This window comes from Misgurnus anguillicaudatus, chromosome 6 (genome assembly GCF_027580225.2).
Source record: "Misgurnus anguillicaudatus chromosome 6, ASM2758022v2, whole genome shotgun sequence".
In the NCBI taxonomy this organism is placed as follows: Eukaryota; Metazoa; Chordata; class Actinopteri; order Cypriniformes; family Cobitidae; genus Misgurnus; species Misgurnus anguillicaudatus.
In genome coordinates this window covers 3,093,548-3,115,587 of record NC_073342.2, presented here as the reverse complement: position 1 = coordinate 3,115,587, position 22,040 = coordinate 3,093,548, and the positions used below count along the sequence as shown (strand labels likewise).

The following is a 22,040-nucleotide window of genomic DNA, read 5'->3' as shown; positions in this document are numbered from 1 at the left end:
TTAAAGGGCTATTTGTCCCTACCCCTACAACCAAAGAAAATTGGGACATCCCCAGCCCTTCACGTGAACGCGCTAAACGGAGAGGTAGGGGGAAGTGTAGGGGTAAGGGGTAAGGGGTAGAAATTGAATTGGACCATTGGAAAATGTGAGCATCTCTTTTATCACGAACCCTTTCAATGCATATTCATCATGAACGTATTTTGACATGACATGCAATGCACATAGGTTCCCATGACGCACCGAACACATTTTTACCTCCTCAGAAGAGAAGGTACTGGCGGCCACTGGTCTCCAACTCTTTTGGCTCAGTATCTATGTTGTCAAGACTGTCACGACTCCACCATGGCTTCTTCCACCGTCGATTGGTCACACCTTTATGTGCACATGCTCGTGGACTAATCTGAACTAATAGCTTTAAGATCAAAGCCAGAGTTGATAGAAAAAGTTGAAGATCTGCTTCATGGTACCAACAAAGCCTGATGATCACTTATTGGTACCAAATGTAAACATATCTGTACCTACCAGTAACAGCTGGGGTACATATTTTGACCATCAGTGTAAAGCGAAAGTTGCTAGTTGATCCAGTTGACTTCTTTCTTATCTTTAACCATTTTGTGACAGTAATAGACAGAGCAGTGCTTATGATTTAGGGGCTCTGCTGGAGCGGGGCTATTAATACAGTTAAAATCTGTAAATGTACTCCTTACCCATAAGTATTAACGTGGGGGAGTCAAAGGTACGGGGCGCCGTAACAGCGCACATCAGCATTCATGTTGATCATCAACAATGACCTAAAATGGAGCACAAAAGTTAACAGGCTTCAAACTCATCTCATAATAACTCAGATAAAGAAAGTAACACACATCATCAGTCCCTGCTTCAGTATAAAGTTCAGGATGGAGATGAAGATTTTCTCTCTGTCGTCACAGCAGGGAAGGAACAAGCAGTTACTACAGCTTAATAAGAAGTACCGGTGAAGACGATTGAAAGAGTAACCTGGCAATGTTAGCAATCAACTCCTCAAGATCAAAAGCTCTTGATGTGCAGGACATAATTGACTCATTTACAGACTTTTTCTCCTTATGTAATTTGCTTTTGTTGAGTACTAAGTAGCTACTTTGAAATAGCGTTATGCTGAAACATGTCATGTTGGCAATTTTTCAGTTTTATTGATTTCATTATAAGAGACTCTTGATCGTTTTTTATTTGTGGTGATGGACACTTGATGGTCAAAATGATTAAGTAAATAGATATGTAACCTGCACTTTCTCTTTTCTGTTTGTGTGTTTATGTATTACCCCGTATTGGTTTGGCAGCATCATAACTGGCATTAGAAAAGATATGACTAATACAAGTAAACAATTATAAAGTGTCAGTAGCCTGTAATAAAGACATAAAACTGGGGGAAAAAAACGCATATTGTTTTGATACCTGCAGCCACCTAGGCATTAAACACCTAAACTATTTAGTACCCCAACAAAAAAAAATTCTGCAGCTGCTAGTAGCAAGGCTTTGAACCGGTTCACGGAACGAAAATGAAAACCAGAAACTTTTGATGTTTTGCAAGGAACAGAAACGAAACCAGAAACTTTCAAAAAAGATATGTTCTGGAACAGAAACGTTTATTTAAAATAATGGTAACCGGTTAATACCGTAAATTTTTTCCTGTTCTTGGACAAGATTTCTGTGCAATATGACTCTGTGAAGTTCACTTCCGGTCGTCGTGGACTCATCTGAGAATGAGCAGCTTGCCACCAGCAAGTAGCCTACTCAAGCCCAAGTCTTTAATGCTCAATCATAAAAGGGTAAATATAGTAGGCTAGCAAGTATCTCAAGATGTTTGTTTTTTTACTAATTAGTGGTGTAACGGATCGCAGTTGATCCGTGATCCGTATAGATCACGACCCACCGTTTGGCTCGGATGCCATTCGCGGATTAATACGCAAATTTAAATAGGGTGAAAGTTGATCATTTGCACGTGTTTCAAAGGCTTGCAAATGTAAACACTTAAGTGATTTTAAGCAATTTAACCGCTAAAAGGTGCTAAAGCGAGAAATTTTCTGTACACACAGATGCACATGCGGTTGAATTTGTCCGGTCCAACTCCAGTCAAACGTGATTATCCCTATGCCCTTCAAACATCAGAACTCTTGATGTATAAACTTGAGAGTTGCGGTACTGTGTCTCATACTGTAGTCCAATAAAATATATTTGGTAAATAAAGCACTGAAAAACAACGTAATTTTCACTTTATGTGGAGCGACTGTTTATGCTGCATCTTCTTCCAGAAGCGCCGTTTGGAATTCGTCCTCCGTTTATGTGTGTGCACGTGTTTAAGTGCACTCAACAAATGTAGGCATGTCTCAATTACAGTTATGCCACTTACATAATGTAGCCTTTTATAATGTTTGATGACAAGATAGAGACTTAAGAAAAATTATGTAGACTAATAATTTAAGTTTAATGTTCTAATGATCAGCCTACTTATTTGTATGTCCCACAGCTGACATGGAACGTTATTAACCGGTTCAGGAACGTCAAGTTTAGGGCTAAACCGAAAACCTGAAATGTTAAAATACTGCTTCTGTTCGGAATGAACCAATTGGAAAAAAATTCTGGTTCAAAGCACTGGCTAGTAGTATACATTCAGATAAAGGATAATGGCTTGATAAACATTATGAGAAAATCATTTACTATCACTGTTAACTATAAACACGTGTGAAGATAAACATCACGCTGCAAAGTTTTACATTCCAAACCACTGAACCACATCACCAATTAATAAAACAAAAAGTTCACTTAACAAACTTTTCTATTGAAACCATATAAGGTAACACTTTACTTGAAGGGGTGTGCATAAGACTGACATGACACCTTCATAATCATGACATTACAACACGTGTCATAACAACAAGTGACATTCACTCAATTATGTCATTTTTAATGTAAAGAAGACATTGTTTGAGATGTCTTTGTTATGACAACTTGACATAAACCAATACATCATAACTTCATAAATCTGTCATAACAATGACATAGCAGGTTACTGATCAAACTTAAAGGGACACTCCACTCCAAATTATGCCATTTTTTTGGAATCTATTCAGCTGATCTCCGGGTCTGGCGGTACCACTTTAGGCATAACTTAGCATAATTCATTGAATCTGATTAAACCATTAGCATCTCGCTAAAAAATAACCAGAGTTTCGATATTTTTCATATTTAAAACTTGACTCTTCTGTACAATTTACATCGTGTACTAAGATCGACAGAAAATTAAAAGTTGTGATTTTCTAGGCAGATATGGTTAGGACAGCCCAGTCTCACGAAATTTCGTTATATAGTCACGTATTTTTTTGATTCTTTTTTGTGCTATTATCACGAAATTTCGTGTTTTTTCGTGATCGTATAACGAATTCCTGTTTTCGTGTGATTATCACGTATTGGTTACTCGACTGTTTTGTCCTATTTTCTTACCATTGTCGCTTCGGTTTAGGGTTAGATTTACATAAAATGACATCCCTAACCACACCCAACTCTAACCCTAACGCCAGGCGACATATAAAAAAATAAATCAGAAAAAATAGTATAGATCAATATATAAAGTGACATTCTAATGCAAGCACCAAATCTAACCCTAAACCGAAGCGACAATGGTTTAAAAATAGGAAAAAACAGTCGAGTAACCAATACGTGATAATCACACGAAAACAGGAATTCGTTATACGATCACGGAAAAACACGAAATTTCGTGATAATAGCACGAAAAAGAATAAAAAATATGTGACTATATCACGAAACTTTGTGAGACTGGGTAGGGTTAGGACTATACTCATACTGGTGATGTAACATGGCTGTAGAAGGCGTAGTGATATTACGCACTGAACGAAAATAGTCCCCTTTGTTACTTTCAAATAGATGGTATGCACATGACATCACCGTCGGCGAGAGGGACTGCGGTTACGTCCACGGAGTGGCAAAAGACAGAGCGGCAACATTTGAGTACAGCGTGACATTGGCAAAAACACAGTGAAAACGCGTCTAAATGGGGAAAAGGCTGTTGTGCGATAGACTGCACTAACAGATTAACAAGAATTCTGAGCTATCGTTTTACAGACACCGAAAGGAGAAGTAAATAGATTGTTCACCCCAATGTCCACAGACCACAGGTTGGTTGATAAGTTGCTAGGGTCACAATCAAGCAGAGGTTTTACTTTCTACTTAAATGTATTTTTTCAATTTTTTGTATTTTATCCGGGTTTTTCTTTGGAAAACATACATACCAAAGCATATTATCATCATTTTTATTTTATTACATTTTATAAATACACGTGTTTGTTTTACATTTTAATATTTAAAGGAACAGTATGTAGGATTGTGGCCAAAACTGGTATTGCAATAACAAAACTTGTGGCTAAAACTGGTACTGCAATCACACCACTGGTGACCAATACTCAAAATGACAACATAAACATCAGTTGAGGGCTGCAACTCCACTTTTTAAATGACAATATCCTGGCCAGACCACTGTTGTCAGTGATATAAGTATTTGAAATGAAAATGATTTCTTAATGTCTAGTGACACATCAGCGCCATTTTATGATTAATTGATATACATTTCTTACATACTGTTCCTTTAAGTACATTAACGTATTTTTACTCAAGTAAAAGTACACCATTTTAATGTAATTAGGTATTAAATAAATGCTAATATGCAATATTAAAGAATGCACAGTACGATTTTATGCTTTAGAATGTAGTGAAGTAAAACATTTCCCAATACAAACATAATAAAGCAAAATGTAACTAATGTAACTAAGTATTGTCCACCTCTGCTATCAAGCCCAACTAAATTAAATTTAAGCTGATAATAGTCAGTTTTACTGGCATTTTCGCAGCAGCCCCTATGAAAACCAGCCATTTTGTTGAACGTTTGCCACTCAACCGGGAGAGCTCTCGCGTGGTCACGTAGAAAAGTGATGTCAATGCATACCCTCTATAGCAGGGGACTTTTTTCAGTCAGTACGTAATATCACTACGCCTGCTGCAGCCATGTTACATCAGCAAAGTCCTTGACTATAGGCTGTTTCAGCAGTAACAACATAAACAAGCGGCTGTTGTGGTCCGCACGTAACTTCCGGTAAACTCTGCTAAGTATAAATAACAACAAAGTTCTTTAAATGTAGTTTATTTATATAACAAGCAAAAAAACAACAAATAGATTACCTAGGAAACCAAAACATTTGTTATTTTCGACGAGGCATTTGTTCATGAAATCAGTTTAGCAACTAGTCAGACCATTATAAAAAAACGAAAGTACACGATGTAACAACAGAAGAGTCAAGTTTTACATAGGAAAAATATTGAAACTCTTTGGTTATTTTTGAGCGTGATGCTAATGGTCTAATCAGATTCAATGGATTATGCTAAGCTACGTTAAAGTGCTAGCGCCAGACCCGGAGATCAGCCGAATGGATTCCAAAATGGTAAAAATCAAATGTTTAACTCTAGGGAAGCTGGAAAATGAGCATATTTTAAAAATAGTGGAATGTCCCTTTAAGACACTACCTAGCTTTATGGGTTAACATTACATTTACTGTCATGTGGTTTGTTTTGACATTGGCTTTCATGAGACCATTATAATTGTGTCATGAATATTTTTCTGACCACTTTTACCAGTGCTACAAATTGAAAATGTCATTGTTTAATATCAGTGTTAATACTCTGTCAAGTTGTTTTTTAACAGCGCCATGAATATTTTTCTTGACCTCAACTACAGTAAAGCTTATATTTATATATTTATGCTGGGTTTACTATATTTACTGCAAAGTGCACAATGATAATCTAAATAAATAAAAAATACATAGAGGACTGTATACACACAGAGAAAAAAGTTGTACCTTTTTGTCAATGGGACTGTGTCTTTTAATATGTACCATTAAGGTACAGATATGTACCTTTGACTTACCAGTATGTAAGGTAGAAGAAGCATGTACCTTAGAGGTACCAATATGCACTTTTTAGGTACAGAAGTGTATTTTTTGAACCAGGGACAACTTGTCCTTTTTCTCTGAGAGTGCAGAAAGACAAACAGATACTGTAGATAAACATGCGTAATTCCTGAAGAACTAATGATCTAGCTTTTGTAAATTTTCTGAGTAAAATTAGTAACTGATGTGACTCCTACACCTATGTTTTTACCCGTAAGCATTTTTAACCTGTTAAAGACTCAATGATTAACATGATTGGCACGTGAGGCACCTGATCCCTGAGCCAAACTACAGTATCTGATCACAGTCTGACTCAATCTCAACTAAACATGGAGCAGTTTGTGGGTACATTTCATGTGGGGGACTATGTGGTGTTCGCCCTGCTGTTTGTGGTTTCCTCCAGTATTGGGGTCTTCTTCGCTATCAAAGACAGGAAAAAGGGCGCATCGAAAGAGTTTATGGTCGGAGGGCGCCAGATGTCTTGCGGGCCAGTTGCTCTGTCTTTGACGGCCAGCTTCATGTCCGCAGTGACGGTTATCGGGGCACCATCTGATGTTTACAGATACGGTGCCTCATACGTCATCTTTGGGGTCGCGTACACGTTTGTGGTGTTTCTGACGGCTGAGCTTTTCCTGCCTGTCTTCTACAGGTCTGGCATCACCAGCACATATGAGGTATCTAGCAAGAATTTTACATTTATGCATTTGGTAGGCGCTTTTATGCAAAATGAGTTACAGTAACATTTCTATCAGTATGTTTGCTGCCTAGGTTCAAACCCATGACCCACAATTTTGCTTATTTACTTATGTTGTGCTCATGAAGCCAAACGTTTCTTTTTATTGTATTATATTTCATTTTTCACATGTTATGCAAAGAAAAGACATAAGGGGGAACGGGGTTTTTTACATCCCAAAAAAATATATAGTATACAGCTGCTCATCAACCCAGGATGTTGTTTTAGGCATCAGATACATCAGCACAGGAAATAACTGGACATCATAACAGTGGACTGAACTAAAGGTTTGTCTGAGGATATGAATCATACTGCTGGGTTTGGTTGAAGGTCACGACCTAAAAGGGATTAATCTAACTGAACGTGTCAGCGTTAGTTATGTTTGGCCTTCATTGTCATATATGTGTACTCTGATTTGTTTCTTGTGTTTTCCTGACAGTATCTGGAGTTACGTTTCTGTAAGGCGGTCCGTGTGGCGGCAACTTTTATTTATATAGTACAAACGGTGAGTGTGATTTAAAGTATTTTCATGTTAAATAAATACATGTTTGTTTATTTTGGGTTTTGAATAGTGACTTTTCTGTTTAAATTGCACAGATTCTGTACACTGGTGTGGTGGTTTATGCCCCTGCTTTAGCTCTGAATCAAGGTCAGTTTGGATTTATCACAAGCAATTATTTACATATAAGTAACACAGCTTTCCTTATATTTTACAAACTAGAGACGTATTCTACATTTAAAAAAAAAAAATTTTACCAATAATTTCACAAGTTCGCATTAACATGTAATCAAATGAGGTAATAAAGCATAATTCGCGTCCTGTCCAGGCGGAGGATATATTAGCCTGAACCCAGATTACTCCTCCCTCTTTAACTGGAATAGATATACCAGCAAAAAGTGAGGGAATAGGGTGGAGGAGGGATGCTGGAAAAAACTGTCATGGGACAGAGGTGAGGGACGGCTATATGCAGTATAGAGACCTCTTTGAGCTTATTGGATGGATTACATGACCATACTCCTCCGAGCTTGATTAAATATTTTCATTTGATGGTATAAAAGGGCTACTATATTAGCCAAGTCTCCGAATTCAGAGTGTTGACTTACTGTGTACTGCGAACATCAGCATCTGTCTACTGAAATGTCATATAGGTTATATTATAATGAAACACTGCAGTGGAACTCATTTGAATCATTAATATTCATTCGTGTACACTTGAAACAATCCAACTAACTTCAAACTGTATGATAATCAAAGATTTGTATGAGGCCAATGAATTATATATGTTTTCTTGCAATTTTAGTTCCAGGAATGCATTTTGGGGGAACTAAATTAGCCCCTACTTTAGAGTAGGGTCTAATTAATACAATATAGGAAGTGCTCATGATGTAACTGTTTGTTTATTGGCCAGAAGCATGCTACACAAAACACAGACACTTGCCACTTTTAAAAAGTCGTGTAAATGCACAATTACTCCATGAACCTGTTACAAGATATAAACATAAGCATGTTCTTTTTTTAACCTGAATGATATAAAGCCCTGGAACCTCACGTGGTAATTTGCACTTGGTTTTGAATGTTTGTGTTTTCCCAATGAAACACAAGAGCTGTTAAGTCAACAGCAGATAATTTACTTGCAGTCTTGCAAAATTGGTCTGAAGATTTGATATTTGAGCGAATGGTTTCACTGAGTGAGCCCTAGAGGTCTTTGCAAGAGATGTGTGATGTTTTGTGGTTGTGTAAAAGTTTAAAAAATTAAAGGGGACATATCATGAAAATCTGACTTTATCCATGCATAAGTGTTATAATTGGGTCCCCAGTACTTTTATCAATCTAAAAAACATGAAAAAGGTCAACCCAGTAACTTAGTTTTGGTAAACCATTCTCTGCAAGCATGTGAAAAAATAGCTCATTTAAATTTGGCTCCCCTTGTGATGTCAGAAGGAGATAATACAGCCACTTACTCTGCACTATCCAACCACGTCACTCCCATTTAGTGCAAAAATCAGCTCATTTGCATTTTAAAGGACACATTTTTGCTCACACCTACAAAGTGGCAATTTTAACATGTTATAATAAATGATCTATATGATATTTTGAGCTAAAACATTCACATATGTACTCTGGGGACACCAAAGATTTACTTGACATTTTAAAAAAGTCTTCTGAAATGTCTCCTTTCCGAGATTGTAAGAACTGTTAAATTGAGATACATGAAGTGCTCACATTTGAAAACACTTTTAGCTAATCATGGCTTGAGCACTATACATTGTCATCAGGTTGGCTAGATTTTTTTGGACAATAATAAAGGCCAGTTCTGGAGTGAGTTGAGGGCAGGGGTGAGCTTTTAGAACAGGGACCAATCACATAGCAGCTTCCCTGCCTATCAACCAATCAGAAGGATACTGTAGGTGTTATTCAATGGACATTTCATTTAATACAAACGCAACTGGTTCTTGACTGTAGTGAAAATAATCTGGGGGGGGAAATAATACATATATAATGATAAAATAAATCAATATTTCATGTCTACGACTTTGTGACGAGAAGCGCAGTGAACAGCTGCTGCCGGTATGCGTATACAGTCATAAAAAAATCATGTCTTCAAATTTTAAATATGGGACTTGGTGATTCTTGCCAAGTGCATCACAATCACTGCCGAGTAATTACAAAATGTCCAGTTGAACACAACCTCTATAGGATGATAGCTGACTCTACATAGTATTTTGTAATCATGTGCTGTATATTTTTATCTTAGTGACAGGCTTTGATCTTTGGGGTTCCATCTATGCCACAGGCATTGTCTGCACTTTCTACTGCACATTGGTGAGTGTTCTTGATTTAAAAACTCCTATCTTTAACATAAGACATAAATGGTGGTTTCAGCTGGATGAGCTTTACTTAACTTAACACTGCTGGTCAGTTCATTTCACAAAGGATAACAAATTGTGTTTAGCTATAAAAATATTTAATTAAACTACATAAATACTTATTCACCAGAAAATGTTATAAAACAAACGCAACAGAAAATTCAATTTGGCATATGAATGACTTTTAACAGATGATCAATGTTTTTATTTTTATTCAGCGTAACAGAGTTTGTGTGTGTGTGTATTTTAGGGGGGTCTGAAGGCTGTGGTCTGGACAGATGCCTTCCAGATGGTGGTGATGGTGGTGGGGTTCCTTACTGTGCTGATCCAGGGTGCGAGCAAAGCAGGGGGGGTCGCGTCTGTTTGGAACGCATCTCAGGCTGGGGGCAGACTGGAAGTGTTTGAGTATGTACTGTAGTTATTCCAGTGTGTGTCATTTCAAGAAAAAATAGTCCCCTTAAAGCAATTTTGTGGTTTACGTTTCATATCACTGATAAATCATGCTTCATTTTCTTAATGCAAAAAGGCTTTTCTTTTTATAAAAATAGATTTACCATTGCATTTTATTGCTTCCAGCTTTGATGTTGATCCACTAAGGCGACACACTTTTTGGACCCTTTCGGTGGGGGGGACGTTTACTTGGCTAGGTATCTATGGGGTAAACCAATCAACCATCCAAAGATGCATTTCCTGCAAAACAGAGAGACATGCACGCTGGTGAGCGGACATTAGAGTGTTTATGTATGTAGTACAGCATGTAATGCAATATCCCATGCATTCTGGATCAGGAATTCTCATAAAGCAGGATCTTAACTAACGCTGACAGAAATCAATCTGAGCTCTAATTTAATTTAGAAGAATTAAGACACTGAGTTCTGGGTAGAAACACAATATGATCTTTATACATATGCAACAGTTGCTTATGCATATAACGTTTTGAAAAAAAATGAAAGGGCATTCACTTTGTGTAATGTCAGGGCCCTGTATCTAAATCTTTTGGGTCTGTGGATTATTCTGTTCTGTGCTGTGATGTCGGGACTCATCATGTATGCCTTCTACTCCAACTGTGACCCGTGGACTGCTGGTTTTGTCTCTGCACCTGACCAGGTGATGATCTTTATTTATCTGGTGCATTTGATCAAAATTTCAGTTATTTTACAGTTTATTATGTTTTTATCTGTGCTAACGTTTATTATGCAAATGTTGCCGGAAAACACCAAACAATCTGAGAGATCCTGTCCATCATTTGTTTGCACTGTTAACATCTGAGGTGGTTTCTTGCATAGGGCTTATCCTAGTCCCAGAATGCATCTTTAAGATGTCTTAATGTATCTTAACATTTATCACTGCCATTGTTTTGTATCAATATGCACAGCAGTATTGTTTCGTAAGGATTGTTTATAAAAAACAACTTAAATGCCCTAAAACAATTAAGGCTTAGTCCTGGATTAATCTAAACCCTGTCCGGGAAACCGCCCCTATAGGTCTATCAAAACATGCACCAAAAGACATAACGAATAGCTTTTATCCTAAAGCTATACGCATATTGAATTATAAGCATTTTATTTCATATATGTGCAATATAGCTTGTAGCATTAGTAAAACATTATAGTACATTAAAGGACAAGTTCGGTATTTTACACTTAAAGCCCTGTTTTCAGATTGTTTATGATGAAATAGAACGGTTTTGACTGAAATTTGGACATATGATGCTGGCCCGAGAAAAAACAGGGCTTTAAGTGTAAAATACCAAACTTGTCCTTTAAACTTCCCAGAGGTAAACACAACAACATGTGCTATTTTTATCTAGTTTTTTACACTTACTGCTGTGTCTGTTTCTCCTGAGGTCATGCCATATTTTGTGATGGAAATTCTCGGGGCATTTCCAGGACTACCGGGGTTATTTGTCGCATGTGCATTCAGTGGAACTCTGAGGTAAAATTAAGTCTTTTTATTTTTCCATTTGCCGACAATTTAGTTTCCAGTCACACTTTATATTAGGTACTTACATAATTTTTTTAAATACATATGCTCCTGTATTGCTCAGTGGTAAAGCATTGCATTGGCAGTACAAAAGGTCATGGGTTGGAACCCAGGGATCACAAAAAAAGGTATGCCATGTAATGCACTGTAACTGTGGGTTCACACCAGATGCGTTTGATGCATCAAATTCGCGTCAACTGCGTGTAGTTGGACGCTTGAACATTTCGAGTGTACTTGCTTCATTCGCTCGTAAAAGCAGCATGTAAAATTCTAGTCATCGAGACATGGGAGGGGCTTCAGCGACTCCGCTCACTTCCTGTAAACACGTCACTACTAGAGTAAGCTCTTGATTGGTTAACACGGCATGTTTTTCCTCCAAAGTTCAAATTTTTCAACTCGCACGTTTCCCGCGGCAACACTCAATTTGCGGCATTCACACGAATGAGGCGAAATTGCGTCTACCGGGCCCGCGCTAAACGCCTCCAGACACGCGTCTTTAAACTGACTTAACATTGAAATCACTCATGCTTGACGCCTCTACCACGGCTAGTGTGAACCCAGCATTAGTCGCTTTACATAAAAGCATCTGCTGAATCTGCTGAGTGTGCATAGATGCCATTAAATTGTATAAGCCTACAGTAATTACACTTGTGATACTAAGCCCACAATAAATCAAATCTATCAAATGCTTATGTACACAGTAGTTAAAGTGAGATAATATAAAGCGCAACCTTAGTTATTTGAGAAATCATGTTTTGTTAAATACGCATCAACATTCAGAAAGATGTTCCAATAATAACAATTCCCCTAATAATTCCTTATGATGTGTTGCAATCCATAACTTTTGCATATCTACAGCCTTCACTGAAAGTCTGAAATACAGGTTTACTTTATGTATCTTTATGTGGATTAAAGTTAAGTGACGTCAAACTGATATTTCCCACAACATTTTAAAGGGGACATATCATGAAAATCTGACTTTTCAAGTTTAACTCTTTCCCCGCCAGCGTTTTTAAGAAAAGTTGCCAGCCAGCACCAGCATTTTTCATGATTTTCACAAAAGTTTAATGCCTTCCAGAAAATGTTCTTCTTTAATATATAAACAAAAAATATATCAAATGAAAAAACAGACCATCTGCTTTCAAAAAAAAAAAAAAATAAATAAAAAAAGTTTCATCCTACCTTCATTATTTCTCTTTTTATCACCTCTTAAATATGGGTAGGTTTCTTCAAAAACACCAATTTTTGAGGAAAAGCTGAGATAATTCAATTTTTGTGAAGAACTTTTGATAGAGATCAGATTCAGAGCGATCTTTAAAACATACACGGAGTTCTTTCTCTTTCACGTGAGGTGCTACTTCCAGGATGTATAAGTTGCGAAAGTGAATAGCGGTATTGCGGAAAGTCGGAAATTCTCGTCATTGGCAGGGAAGCGTTTTTTTCTTAATTGACGAGTTATCTCGTCAATGGCGGCTAAAGAGTTAAGTGCTATAATTGGGTCCCCAGTGCTTCCATCAACATAGAAAACATGAAAAAGATCAATCCAGTAACTTAGTTTTGGTAAACCATTTTTGCAAGCATAGGTCACTGAAATTTGTCTCCCCTTGTGATGTCAGAAGGGGATTATACAGCCCCTTAACCTGCACTATCCAACCATGGCACTGTCATTTAGTGCAGAGATCATTTGCATTTTAAAGGACACACCCAAAAACGGCACATTTTGCTCACACCTACAAAGTGTCAATTTTAACATGTTATCTATATGATATTTTGAGCTAAAACTTCACATATGTATTCTGGGAACGCCAAAGATTTATTTCACATCTTAAAAAAGTCTTGTCAAATGACATCTCAAACTAGAAATGATTATTATGAGGAGACAGAATTTTTATGCTCAATATGTTTCTGAATGTTTCTTAAAGACTTTGTTTAAACTAGCACCAGTTCCATGTCTATACAAAACTATAAAAGGAGGCTTGAATATCTCGTTCTGTTTCTCTTTCAGCACGGTAGCCGCCAGTATAAATGCTTTGGCAACGGTGATGTACGAGGATTTTGTGAGTCAGTGTTTTAAAGATTTATCCAACAGAGCGGCCAACTGGATCAGCAAAGGACTGTGTAAATACATTTACTGCATTCAAACCTTTTTAGGACATAAATTAAGTAAATCTATGAGAAATGTGTCATTTTTAATAAGCTAATCGTTTTCTTGATCAATTAATGCAATGCACTTGTTTTTGTTTGCACAATCACAGAAAACAAAAACAAGTCTGTAAGCTATTTTGAATTTTTTATGCTAAAATACTCCAGTACCCTAAACGCAAAAATCTATTTTCTGCAAGGAAGGGTGTCTATTTATTTTTGTTTTTAAATATTTTTTTATGATGCCTTATTTAACAGTCAGGTCAAACAGATGGCGAGGTAAAGCACAGCTATCCAGAGCTTATGTGTCTTTATGTAAACACAGCTATATATATATCAGTCTTGAAAGATGTTAAAGCACCTGGATGTTACTATAATAGTACAATTTCAGCAATCCTCAGGTATTCTGAGTTTGAGTTTTCATGACTTTGTTCAATTACATTCATATGTTTTTGTATGATCTTCTTTCGCCTCAATGATCTCAGAATTTCATTTTTCTAATAATCATTCATTTTTGTGTGATTCACTTTGTAGGAATTCATACAAATTAGCCACCTTTTAAAAATTCCTGTGAGGTCTTTGTGGCAGGATATTAATTGCAGGATAAGTTACAAGTTTAATAGTTAGGGTCCCTTAAATGAGCTAATGTAAGAAAAGCACTGAATACTAGAATTGAATTAATCTGTCTAACTAAATTGACTACATTGTTAGGTGTGGTGTTTGGCGTGGCCTGCACTTCTATGGCTGTGGGTGCCTCATATATGGGTGGAATTGTGCAGGTATGTGGCTCACATGATCCTCATCTGGACTGGACGGATCATATCCTGCATGGTTTCCTGTGAATAAATGTTTTTCTCTGCTCTGTTCCTCAGGCGGCCCTCAGTATCCACGGCATCTGCGGGGGCCCAATGCTGGGATTGTTTTCACTGGGAATCCTGTTTCCTGTCACCAACATAAAGGTTCCTTTATACTCTTTCAAACCTCAGTACCACAGTACAGTTCGAAACCAACAGATTTTAGTTTATGCTACCTTTCTGTTACTCTACATTTACCAAAGGGTAAACACATCTGATGCAGTCAATAAAAGCTGACCCCAAGGACTGTGCAGCAGCCAAAAACGACTTTTCAAAGTTAAGCATAAAAAGTGTGTTTTTTGTTGCGTGTAATGACGTTTAACTATTTCCACCAATCAAAATGAGGTTTCTGTTAGTGTGTGAACTTTACACATGGTCCCTTAGCCTCTTTTTATCTAAGCGTAATCTGCTTTTACATTTCTGCTTCCTACAGATGGTTTGCATAAGCGACTTGCAGTGCATTCCATGTTTACTTTTTATCTGTATATGTGCTCACTGGTATTGAACCCGTGACATTTGAACTGCTAATGTGAGTCTCTACCAACTGAGCTACATTTTTTACGATTGCTATTTAGATTAAGGCAAAATGTTTCTGTGCCATCATCACCTGCTGCCAGTAGGGGTGCTATTTTAGTCAATGTGTTGTATTTCAGGGAAGTGACAAATGACCTGAGGTGCGTTTCCCAAAAGCATCGTTAGTCAACTAACATCGGAAGTTCTGTTGTTACTAACATAGTTCAACGTTTTGGAGTGTCCCGAAACCATAGTTCAAATGAACATTCGCAAACTGTGTGGTTGGAACGATAGCTCTTGACCTGTAGTTAGAAGCATTTTTAAATTCCATTGTATGTCTTTTAGTGTGTGAAAAGAATTGAAGCGCTGTTTTAAAAACAGCGCATGTGCACAGGCATGCTAGCTTTAAGACCCTGGAGGATCCCAGGATGAGTGACGTAAGTGGGAACTTGCACATGAATTAAATATCTTGAAAATAAACAACAGATAACTAAATCACGGTAACAAAATCAGTCTTCCGATGCAATATATGTTATTCACAGCAATAATCTGACATTAAATCGATTTGCACAGATTAATTAGTACTTAACCTCCCACGTGACATCATCAACTATGTTGTTGAACCAACATGGTTCAAACGACGAATGTGCGACAAAGTTACTATCCTTTCGGGAAACAGTGGTGACAAGGTAGTTCATTTCTCCAACTATGCATCGTATTATGTTGGTTCAGCAGCGAGTTACGTCGTTGTTCGGGAAACGCACCCCTGTATGGCGTATAACTTGGAGGATAGGTTGTTCTGATGATGAGTATTGGAAAATATACATTATAAATTTTTTGACCAATGGGCGGCGTTATTGCAAAATTGTCATCAACTGATCAGGGGTGCGTTTCCCAAAAGCATCGTTAACCAACTATTGTCATAAGTTTCGTCGTTACTGACAAAGTTCAATGATTTGGTGTTTCCCGAAACCATAGTTCAAACGAACATTCGCAATCTGCATCGCAAACTTGTTTGTTTTGAACGACAGCTCTTTACCTGTCGTAAGAAGCATAGTTCCTTGTTATTATAATATGTAGACTTACGTTAAAGGCGGAGTGCACAATGTTTGAAAGCCAATGTTGATATTTGAAATCATCTAAACAAACAAGCCCCTACCCCAATAGAATCTGGACCTTCTTTTAAAAGACCCGCCCCACACATACGCAACCCTGCAAGAATGTCGGTTAGTAGACACCCTCCTTACTGCTGATTGGCTATAAATGTGTTTTGGTAGTCGGCCCGTCTCCTTTTCCAAAGCGTTTTTCAAACATCGTGCACTCCGCCTTTAATCGTGCTTTTGAACAAAATAAGCAAAAAACATGTAGCGCATTCTATATCCATCATTTTAAATATATATATAAGTATAAATACTAAATATAAATAAGTTTGTAAACAGAATTAAAGTGCTGCATTTGAAAACTACACATGTGCACAGTCCTACAAGCTTTAAGACCCTGGGGAATCTCTGGGAGGAGTGACGTAAGAGGGAACTTGCGCATGAATTAAATAACAACAGATAACTAAATCACAATAACTAAATCAGCAGTCCCGTGCAATATATGTTTTTTACAGCAGTAATCTGACATTAAATCGATTTGAACCGAGTATTTAGTACTCCACCTCCCACGTGACATCATCAACCAACATGGTTCAAACGACGAATGTGCTACAACGTTACTATGTTTTCAGGAAATAAGCCGTTTCTCAATGTCAAGGAAGGATCCTCGGAAGCCAGAATTTCGAGGATGCTATGTCATTGACGTCCGTCGAAGGATTGTTCCAATGTCAAGGATCCTCGGAATTTCAGCCAAGGACTAAGTCCTTCGTTTGAGAAATATCCCATATACAGGAAAGGATGCATATGTGTATCCTTCACGCTCTTCACGCGGTTCACCCACAATCCTATGCGTGCAGCACCAAAAGCACACCTTTCATTGACGCAATGACATGCACTTGCTAGCCTGTTCCATTTACGTGTTCTCCAAATGCTTAAAATGAGCCTTGCCTACCCTCTGAAGGAAGTGACTTGTAAGGACTAGTCCTGCCAAGGAAGTATCCTTGGCATTGATAAAGGGCCACACTCTTGACAAGGTAGTTCGTTTCTCCAACTATGTATCGTACTATGGTGGTTCAGCAGCAAGTTACGTCGTTGTTCGGGAAACCCCAGGATGTGGTCACAATGGCACGCTGTCAATACACTAAAGCTCAGATGCTTTTTGACATCTTGGCCCTGTCCCAAATGGCACACTCTGGACTTATGGACTTTCTCAGAGTCCACACTTTGATTACATCATGTAGTGCAGACCTTAAGGACCCTTGACGTGAGTCCACGTCGTATTTTGGGACATACTCAAGCTCATCAGTGTCCCCTTTGAACCCTTGATGCGGTCTTCGGCGAAGCCCCCACTGCAGCAGGCTTCGCACACTTTACCAAGTCCTTGCGAAAGAAAAATCAGACCAATCAGACGTCGGAAGGGAGGAGTTCACACTGATGGGCAACTTCTCTTCCTATTTCCGGCGTGAAAGAGCGGGAGGAGCTCACTACTTCCTATTTCCGGCATGACGCTTGAGTATGTCCCAAAATACGACGTGGACTCACGTCAAGGGTCCCTAGGATCTGCACTACATGATGATCAAAGTGTGGACTCTGAGGAGGTCCACAAGTCCGGAGTGTACCATTTGGGACAGGGCCTGGCTTGTAAAGTGTCTTCGCCAAAGACCGCATCAAGGGTTCAAAGGGGGCACTGATGAACACACTTTGGAGCTTAAAAATGAAAGATGGGACACCCTACGGACTCGTAGACTAAGCGACCACACGCAATTTAAGGCAACGAGACCGAAAGTCCACATGAGGTGCGCCATTTGGGACAGGAACCTTGTCATCTTTCTTGATGCATCATTTGAGGACTATCTGGTCTATCATATTACATCCTGTGAATCTTTTGTTCTTTCTTTCTTTCTAGGGGGCTGCTGGGGGTCTGACGGTGGGCCTTGCTCTCTCATTCTGGGCCGGTGTGGGCTCCTTCATTTACCCTGCATCCAGTAACAATACACATCCTCTTGAACTCAACACTGCAGGCTGTAACCTCAGCATTACAGCTAATGAAACCAACCAAATTGTAACATCTATAATCACTGACAGGTGCCGTAAAATATATTAAAATAGTAAAAAGACACACTGCTCACATTTTTCTGTAGCTTTAAAGAATGAGCAATGAGCAATGATGATATTAGTCTTTGTGTAGTGTTAGGTCATTACACATGGTTCGCTCGCAGTGTGGACATTTAAACTTTATTGCATTACTTCAGATGTGTAATTATGCTATTACAATGCACTTTTATGATACAGTAATGTAAACTAATGCTTTCTTGTGCTCAGGTCCTGGCTGGTTGATTCATGGTACTGCATGTCCTATCTGTACTTTAGTGCTGTGGGTTTTGTTGGCACCGTGGCAGCCGGGCTATGTATCACAATGCTGACTGGTGAGAGAGAGAGAGAGAGAGAGAGAGAGAGAAAGAGAGAGAGAGAGAGAGAGAGGTTTCATTAACTGCTCTATTCTATCACTCAATGGCAGGAAACCACATTAAGCTATAGATCGTAAATCTGACAACAAACACAACGCCTGCTGTCTCAGAGAAATATCTACTTGGAATATAAGACAAACTTTCTTACACCAAAAGCATAATTTAGTTTTATGTGACATGAGTAACAGCGCTTGTTTGCAGGTGGTAAGTTTTCATGTCTAATATGGTTGGTGCTGTTTCATTTGCAGAAACAGTTAAATGACCCAACCAGGGACCTTGTTAGAAATATGTGCTATAAATTTCTTTGGAAGGCTAAACAGAAACACAGGTTGCACCCCAAACCCAGAAACCGCACAATGGTTAAGCAACATTAAAATGTTTTTACTGTGATTTACAGTCCCATATGTCAAAAAATCAATTTCTTTGGCCAAAAATATGTTTAAAATATATGCTTAATACATTTAGATTTTGAAAGTATATTTAGTTTAAAGCTTCATATTTTTATTTTAACATATAATGTATTTCAGGGGCAACTACCCAACCCCTTAAGTGACATTAGAGTAAAAAAATCTAAAGTTTAGTTTCATGTGCTCACGTGAAAGTTTCACGTGTGCACGCAAAACTAAACTTTATTTAATTTTGCTGCATGTCCCCTTAGGGGCTCCGCAGGCAACAAATACATTTCTAATTTTAATTTGACAACCCATGCAGAAAAAAATATGTTTCCTGGCCAAAATATAAAAGTTTTTATAAAAAGAATAAAGAGTATAAATTGTATAAAATTATGCAAGTGTAAATTATGCAAGTGTGCAAATGTTGAAAATATATACATTTTTTGTAACATACATAGTTTTCCAATGCGACATGAATATATAAATTCTTTAAAATATATTTATAAAATATACCAAAAATGGCCAAAAAATATATTGGTGAAAAAAACATTTTTGTAAACATATTTCACAATATCAGTACATATATTTTTTGTATATTTTGAAATATATTTAAAATTATATTTGAAATATATATTTTTTGTTGTATGGGGTTATTCAATGCTATCTCACGAGAATTGGAGGCGGTACCTTATTTACCTCAATTACTCTGTAAATTGAAATGTAAAATAAGTATTTTTTCACCAAAGGTTCACCTAAAAACATGATTTCATTAAAAAACTTTATTCCTCTAATAACCCAGCCTGATCTCACAAAAAAATCATACAAATTTTACGAGTTGATTCATTTTTATTAATGCATGCAACCCCATTTGTAAGTTTTAGTACGATTTGCCTTGACCCCTGTGACGTTGGGGTTAGGGGTTCGAATTAGCCAACTCTTATTAGAGGAATAAAGTTTTTTTTTATTGGATCATGTTTTTGGGTGAACCTTGTAAAATAAGTATTTTCTCACCCATTTGAATTTACAGAGTAATTGAGGTAAATAAGGTACCCCCTCCAAACAAAAACAATAACTTGAAAGTATGTACATTTATAAAAAAAAGTTTTTTTTAACTAAAATTAAAATGAAATGACAATTGCCCAAATTTTAAATCTAACATTAAATCAGTGCAGCTGTAATTAACACAACTTGACGGTTAAGAATTGTTTGGTAATTTAAGACTACTATTTTGAATATTTAAGCTACTTGTCATAATGTGTATAGAAGCAATACAAAACAATGTACACAGAAAACAAATACTTGGTGTCTTTAATGAAAAAAAAAAAAAACATATGCAATCTAAACCATATACACACTACTAAAGATGACAGACAGATATCAGACAGAATCAAACACAATTATACACAAAAACTAAACTAAATAAAAAAGGGCTTGACTGAAGAACTTTATAAGAGAGAAATTAAAGTTAAACTAAAAAAAAATCGGAAAGGAAATGTGGACTTTCACTAGCGGTACATTCACACGGTGCGTAATCGTTAACGCTTCTCATTTACTTTAATGGGTGATGTCATGCGTTGCCGAACTGAATTGTGAATCCGTCAACAAAATGTCTCAACTTTTCAAACGCCAACGCTTGCGTCAGCCAATCAGATCGCCTTATGCAAATAACCTAGTGAGAGCCAGCGAATTACATTTATGCAATACCGGAGCATGTGTTGCGGCCACTGTGATTGGCCACGCATCAGACAAGCCTTCCATCAAGCGTAAACGCTTTCGCCCCGTGTGAATGTACTGTAAGTGGGCCAAGCTGATGCTGTTAAACTTGATCGTGACACAACTTTAAATCTGAACACTGTAAACTATTTACATTGCTGTACACATCATGAAAAGTTAGTGATGTTGGTGTCTGCAGGGCCAACTGATCCCAAGACGTTGAAGTCAGGCCTTACTCGATCAGTGAGAGAGATCATCTGCTCTGAAGCAGATTTCAGTCAGGACAAGGAGGTACAAAGAGGGTTTCTTTTAAGAATATGACCAAATCTATTGCAAATGCAAACTGAACTGTTTTCTCCCTCTGTTAGGATTTGACAGACTTTGGCAAAGCATGGGAGACAGGTCCAGGCGTCCAGGACAACAACTATGAGGAAGTCATGGAAGAAATTGAGAGGAGGTTTAAGAACACAAATGATAACATGTCAGTCAATGGCTACACAAATGCTGCTTTTGACCATAATGAAATGAGTCAGGATCGAACAAAACAAACTTCACTTTGAGTTTGACTCTTTAACCAGGATAACAATCGAAGAATATAGACAATGATTTATTGCAGAAAACATGCTGCAGAATATGCTTTAGACATTTTTTGTGTGTAAAAAACATTTAAAAAACTGACTTGTTCTTTTCCTTTTTCTGTTTTCTTTTTTTCTATTTTATGTGAAGCTTTGGTACAATGAACAATTGTTAAAAGTGCTATATAAATAAAATTGGTCTTACCGGTAGCTGTCTACTTTAAAAGATGAAGTCAATTGCCATATAGAATTGATCACAGTTTTGCTAACTATTGATCATTGTCTTTAGTTAGTCCTGGAACAACATTTCTGTAAATCAAACATAGTCGCTTCTTTTCCTAAACCTAACCTTCCAACTCTTATATAGATTTAGTATAACTGTAACGTCAATAGTAGAACTTCAGGCTAAATGCTAGCATATAGCATTAACTAGCATATAGCGCTAACTCAGCAGCCACAACTTTGTTCTTAGGATTTTAAAAACATTGTACTTAATTTAATGTTGGGGCGTACATCACAGTCTGTGTTATGTTGAGATTGGCCTGTTTCAAGCAGACTTTTGCAAGCACGAGGTTTACATAAGAAACAAAAGCGTTTGAGTAGCTAATGATATGTCATTACCATCCCTACTGAAAAATCCAGCTAAAACCAGCATAAGCTAGTAGCTGGTTTTAGCTGGTTTAAGGTGGTTTATGCTGGTCCTCCCAGC

General features: G+C 37.5%; 1 protein-coding gene across 1 annotated transcript; it reads left to right on the top strand.

The window, feature by feature from the left end:
• The first annotated feature begins 6,178 nt into the window (after positions 1-6,178).
• slc5a12 (solute carrier family 5 member 12) lies at positions 6,179-21,951 on the top strand. Its single transcript, XM_055192534.2, has 15 exons — positions 6,179-6,664; positions 7,163-7,228; positions 7,321-7,372; positions 9,480-9,547; positions 9,842-9,996; positions 10,168-10,308; positions 10,569-10,698; positions 11,438-11,526; positions 13,580-13,692; positions 14,428-14,495; positions 14,589-14,675; positions 18,090-18,268; positions 18,506-18,609; positions 20,956-21,047; positions 21,125-21,951. Exons 1-15 carry the CDS (start codon positions 6,320-6,322, stop codon positions 21,314-21,316), a joined length of 1,881 nt encoding a protein of 626 aa, XP_055048509.2. The 5' UTR covers positions 6,179-6,319; the 3' UTR covers positions 21,317-21,951.
• The last annotated feature ends 89 nt before the right edge of the window (positions 21,952-22,040 follow it).

Coding starts and splice junctions, on each gene's coding strand:
- slc5a12 (XM_055192534.2), top strand. CDS start 6,320: ATGGAGCAGTTTGTGGGTACATTTCATGTGGGGGACTATGTGGTGTTC. Junction 9,548..9,841: donor GCACTTTCTACTGCACATTG/GTGAGTGTTCTT, acceptor TGTGTATTTTAG/GGGGGTCTGAAGGCTGTGGT. Junction 14,676..18,089: donor TTCCTGTCACCAACATAAAG/GTTCCTTTATAC, acceptor CTTTCTTTCTAG/GGGGCTGCTGGGGGTCTGAC.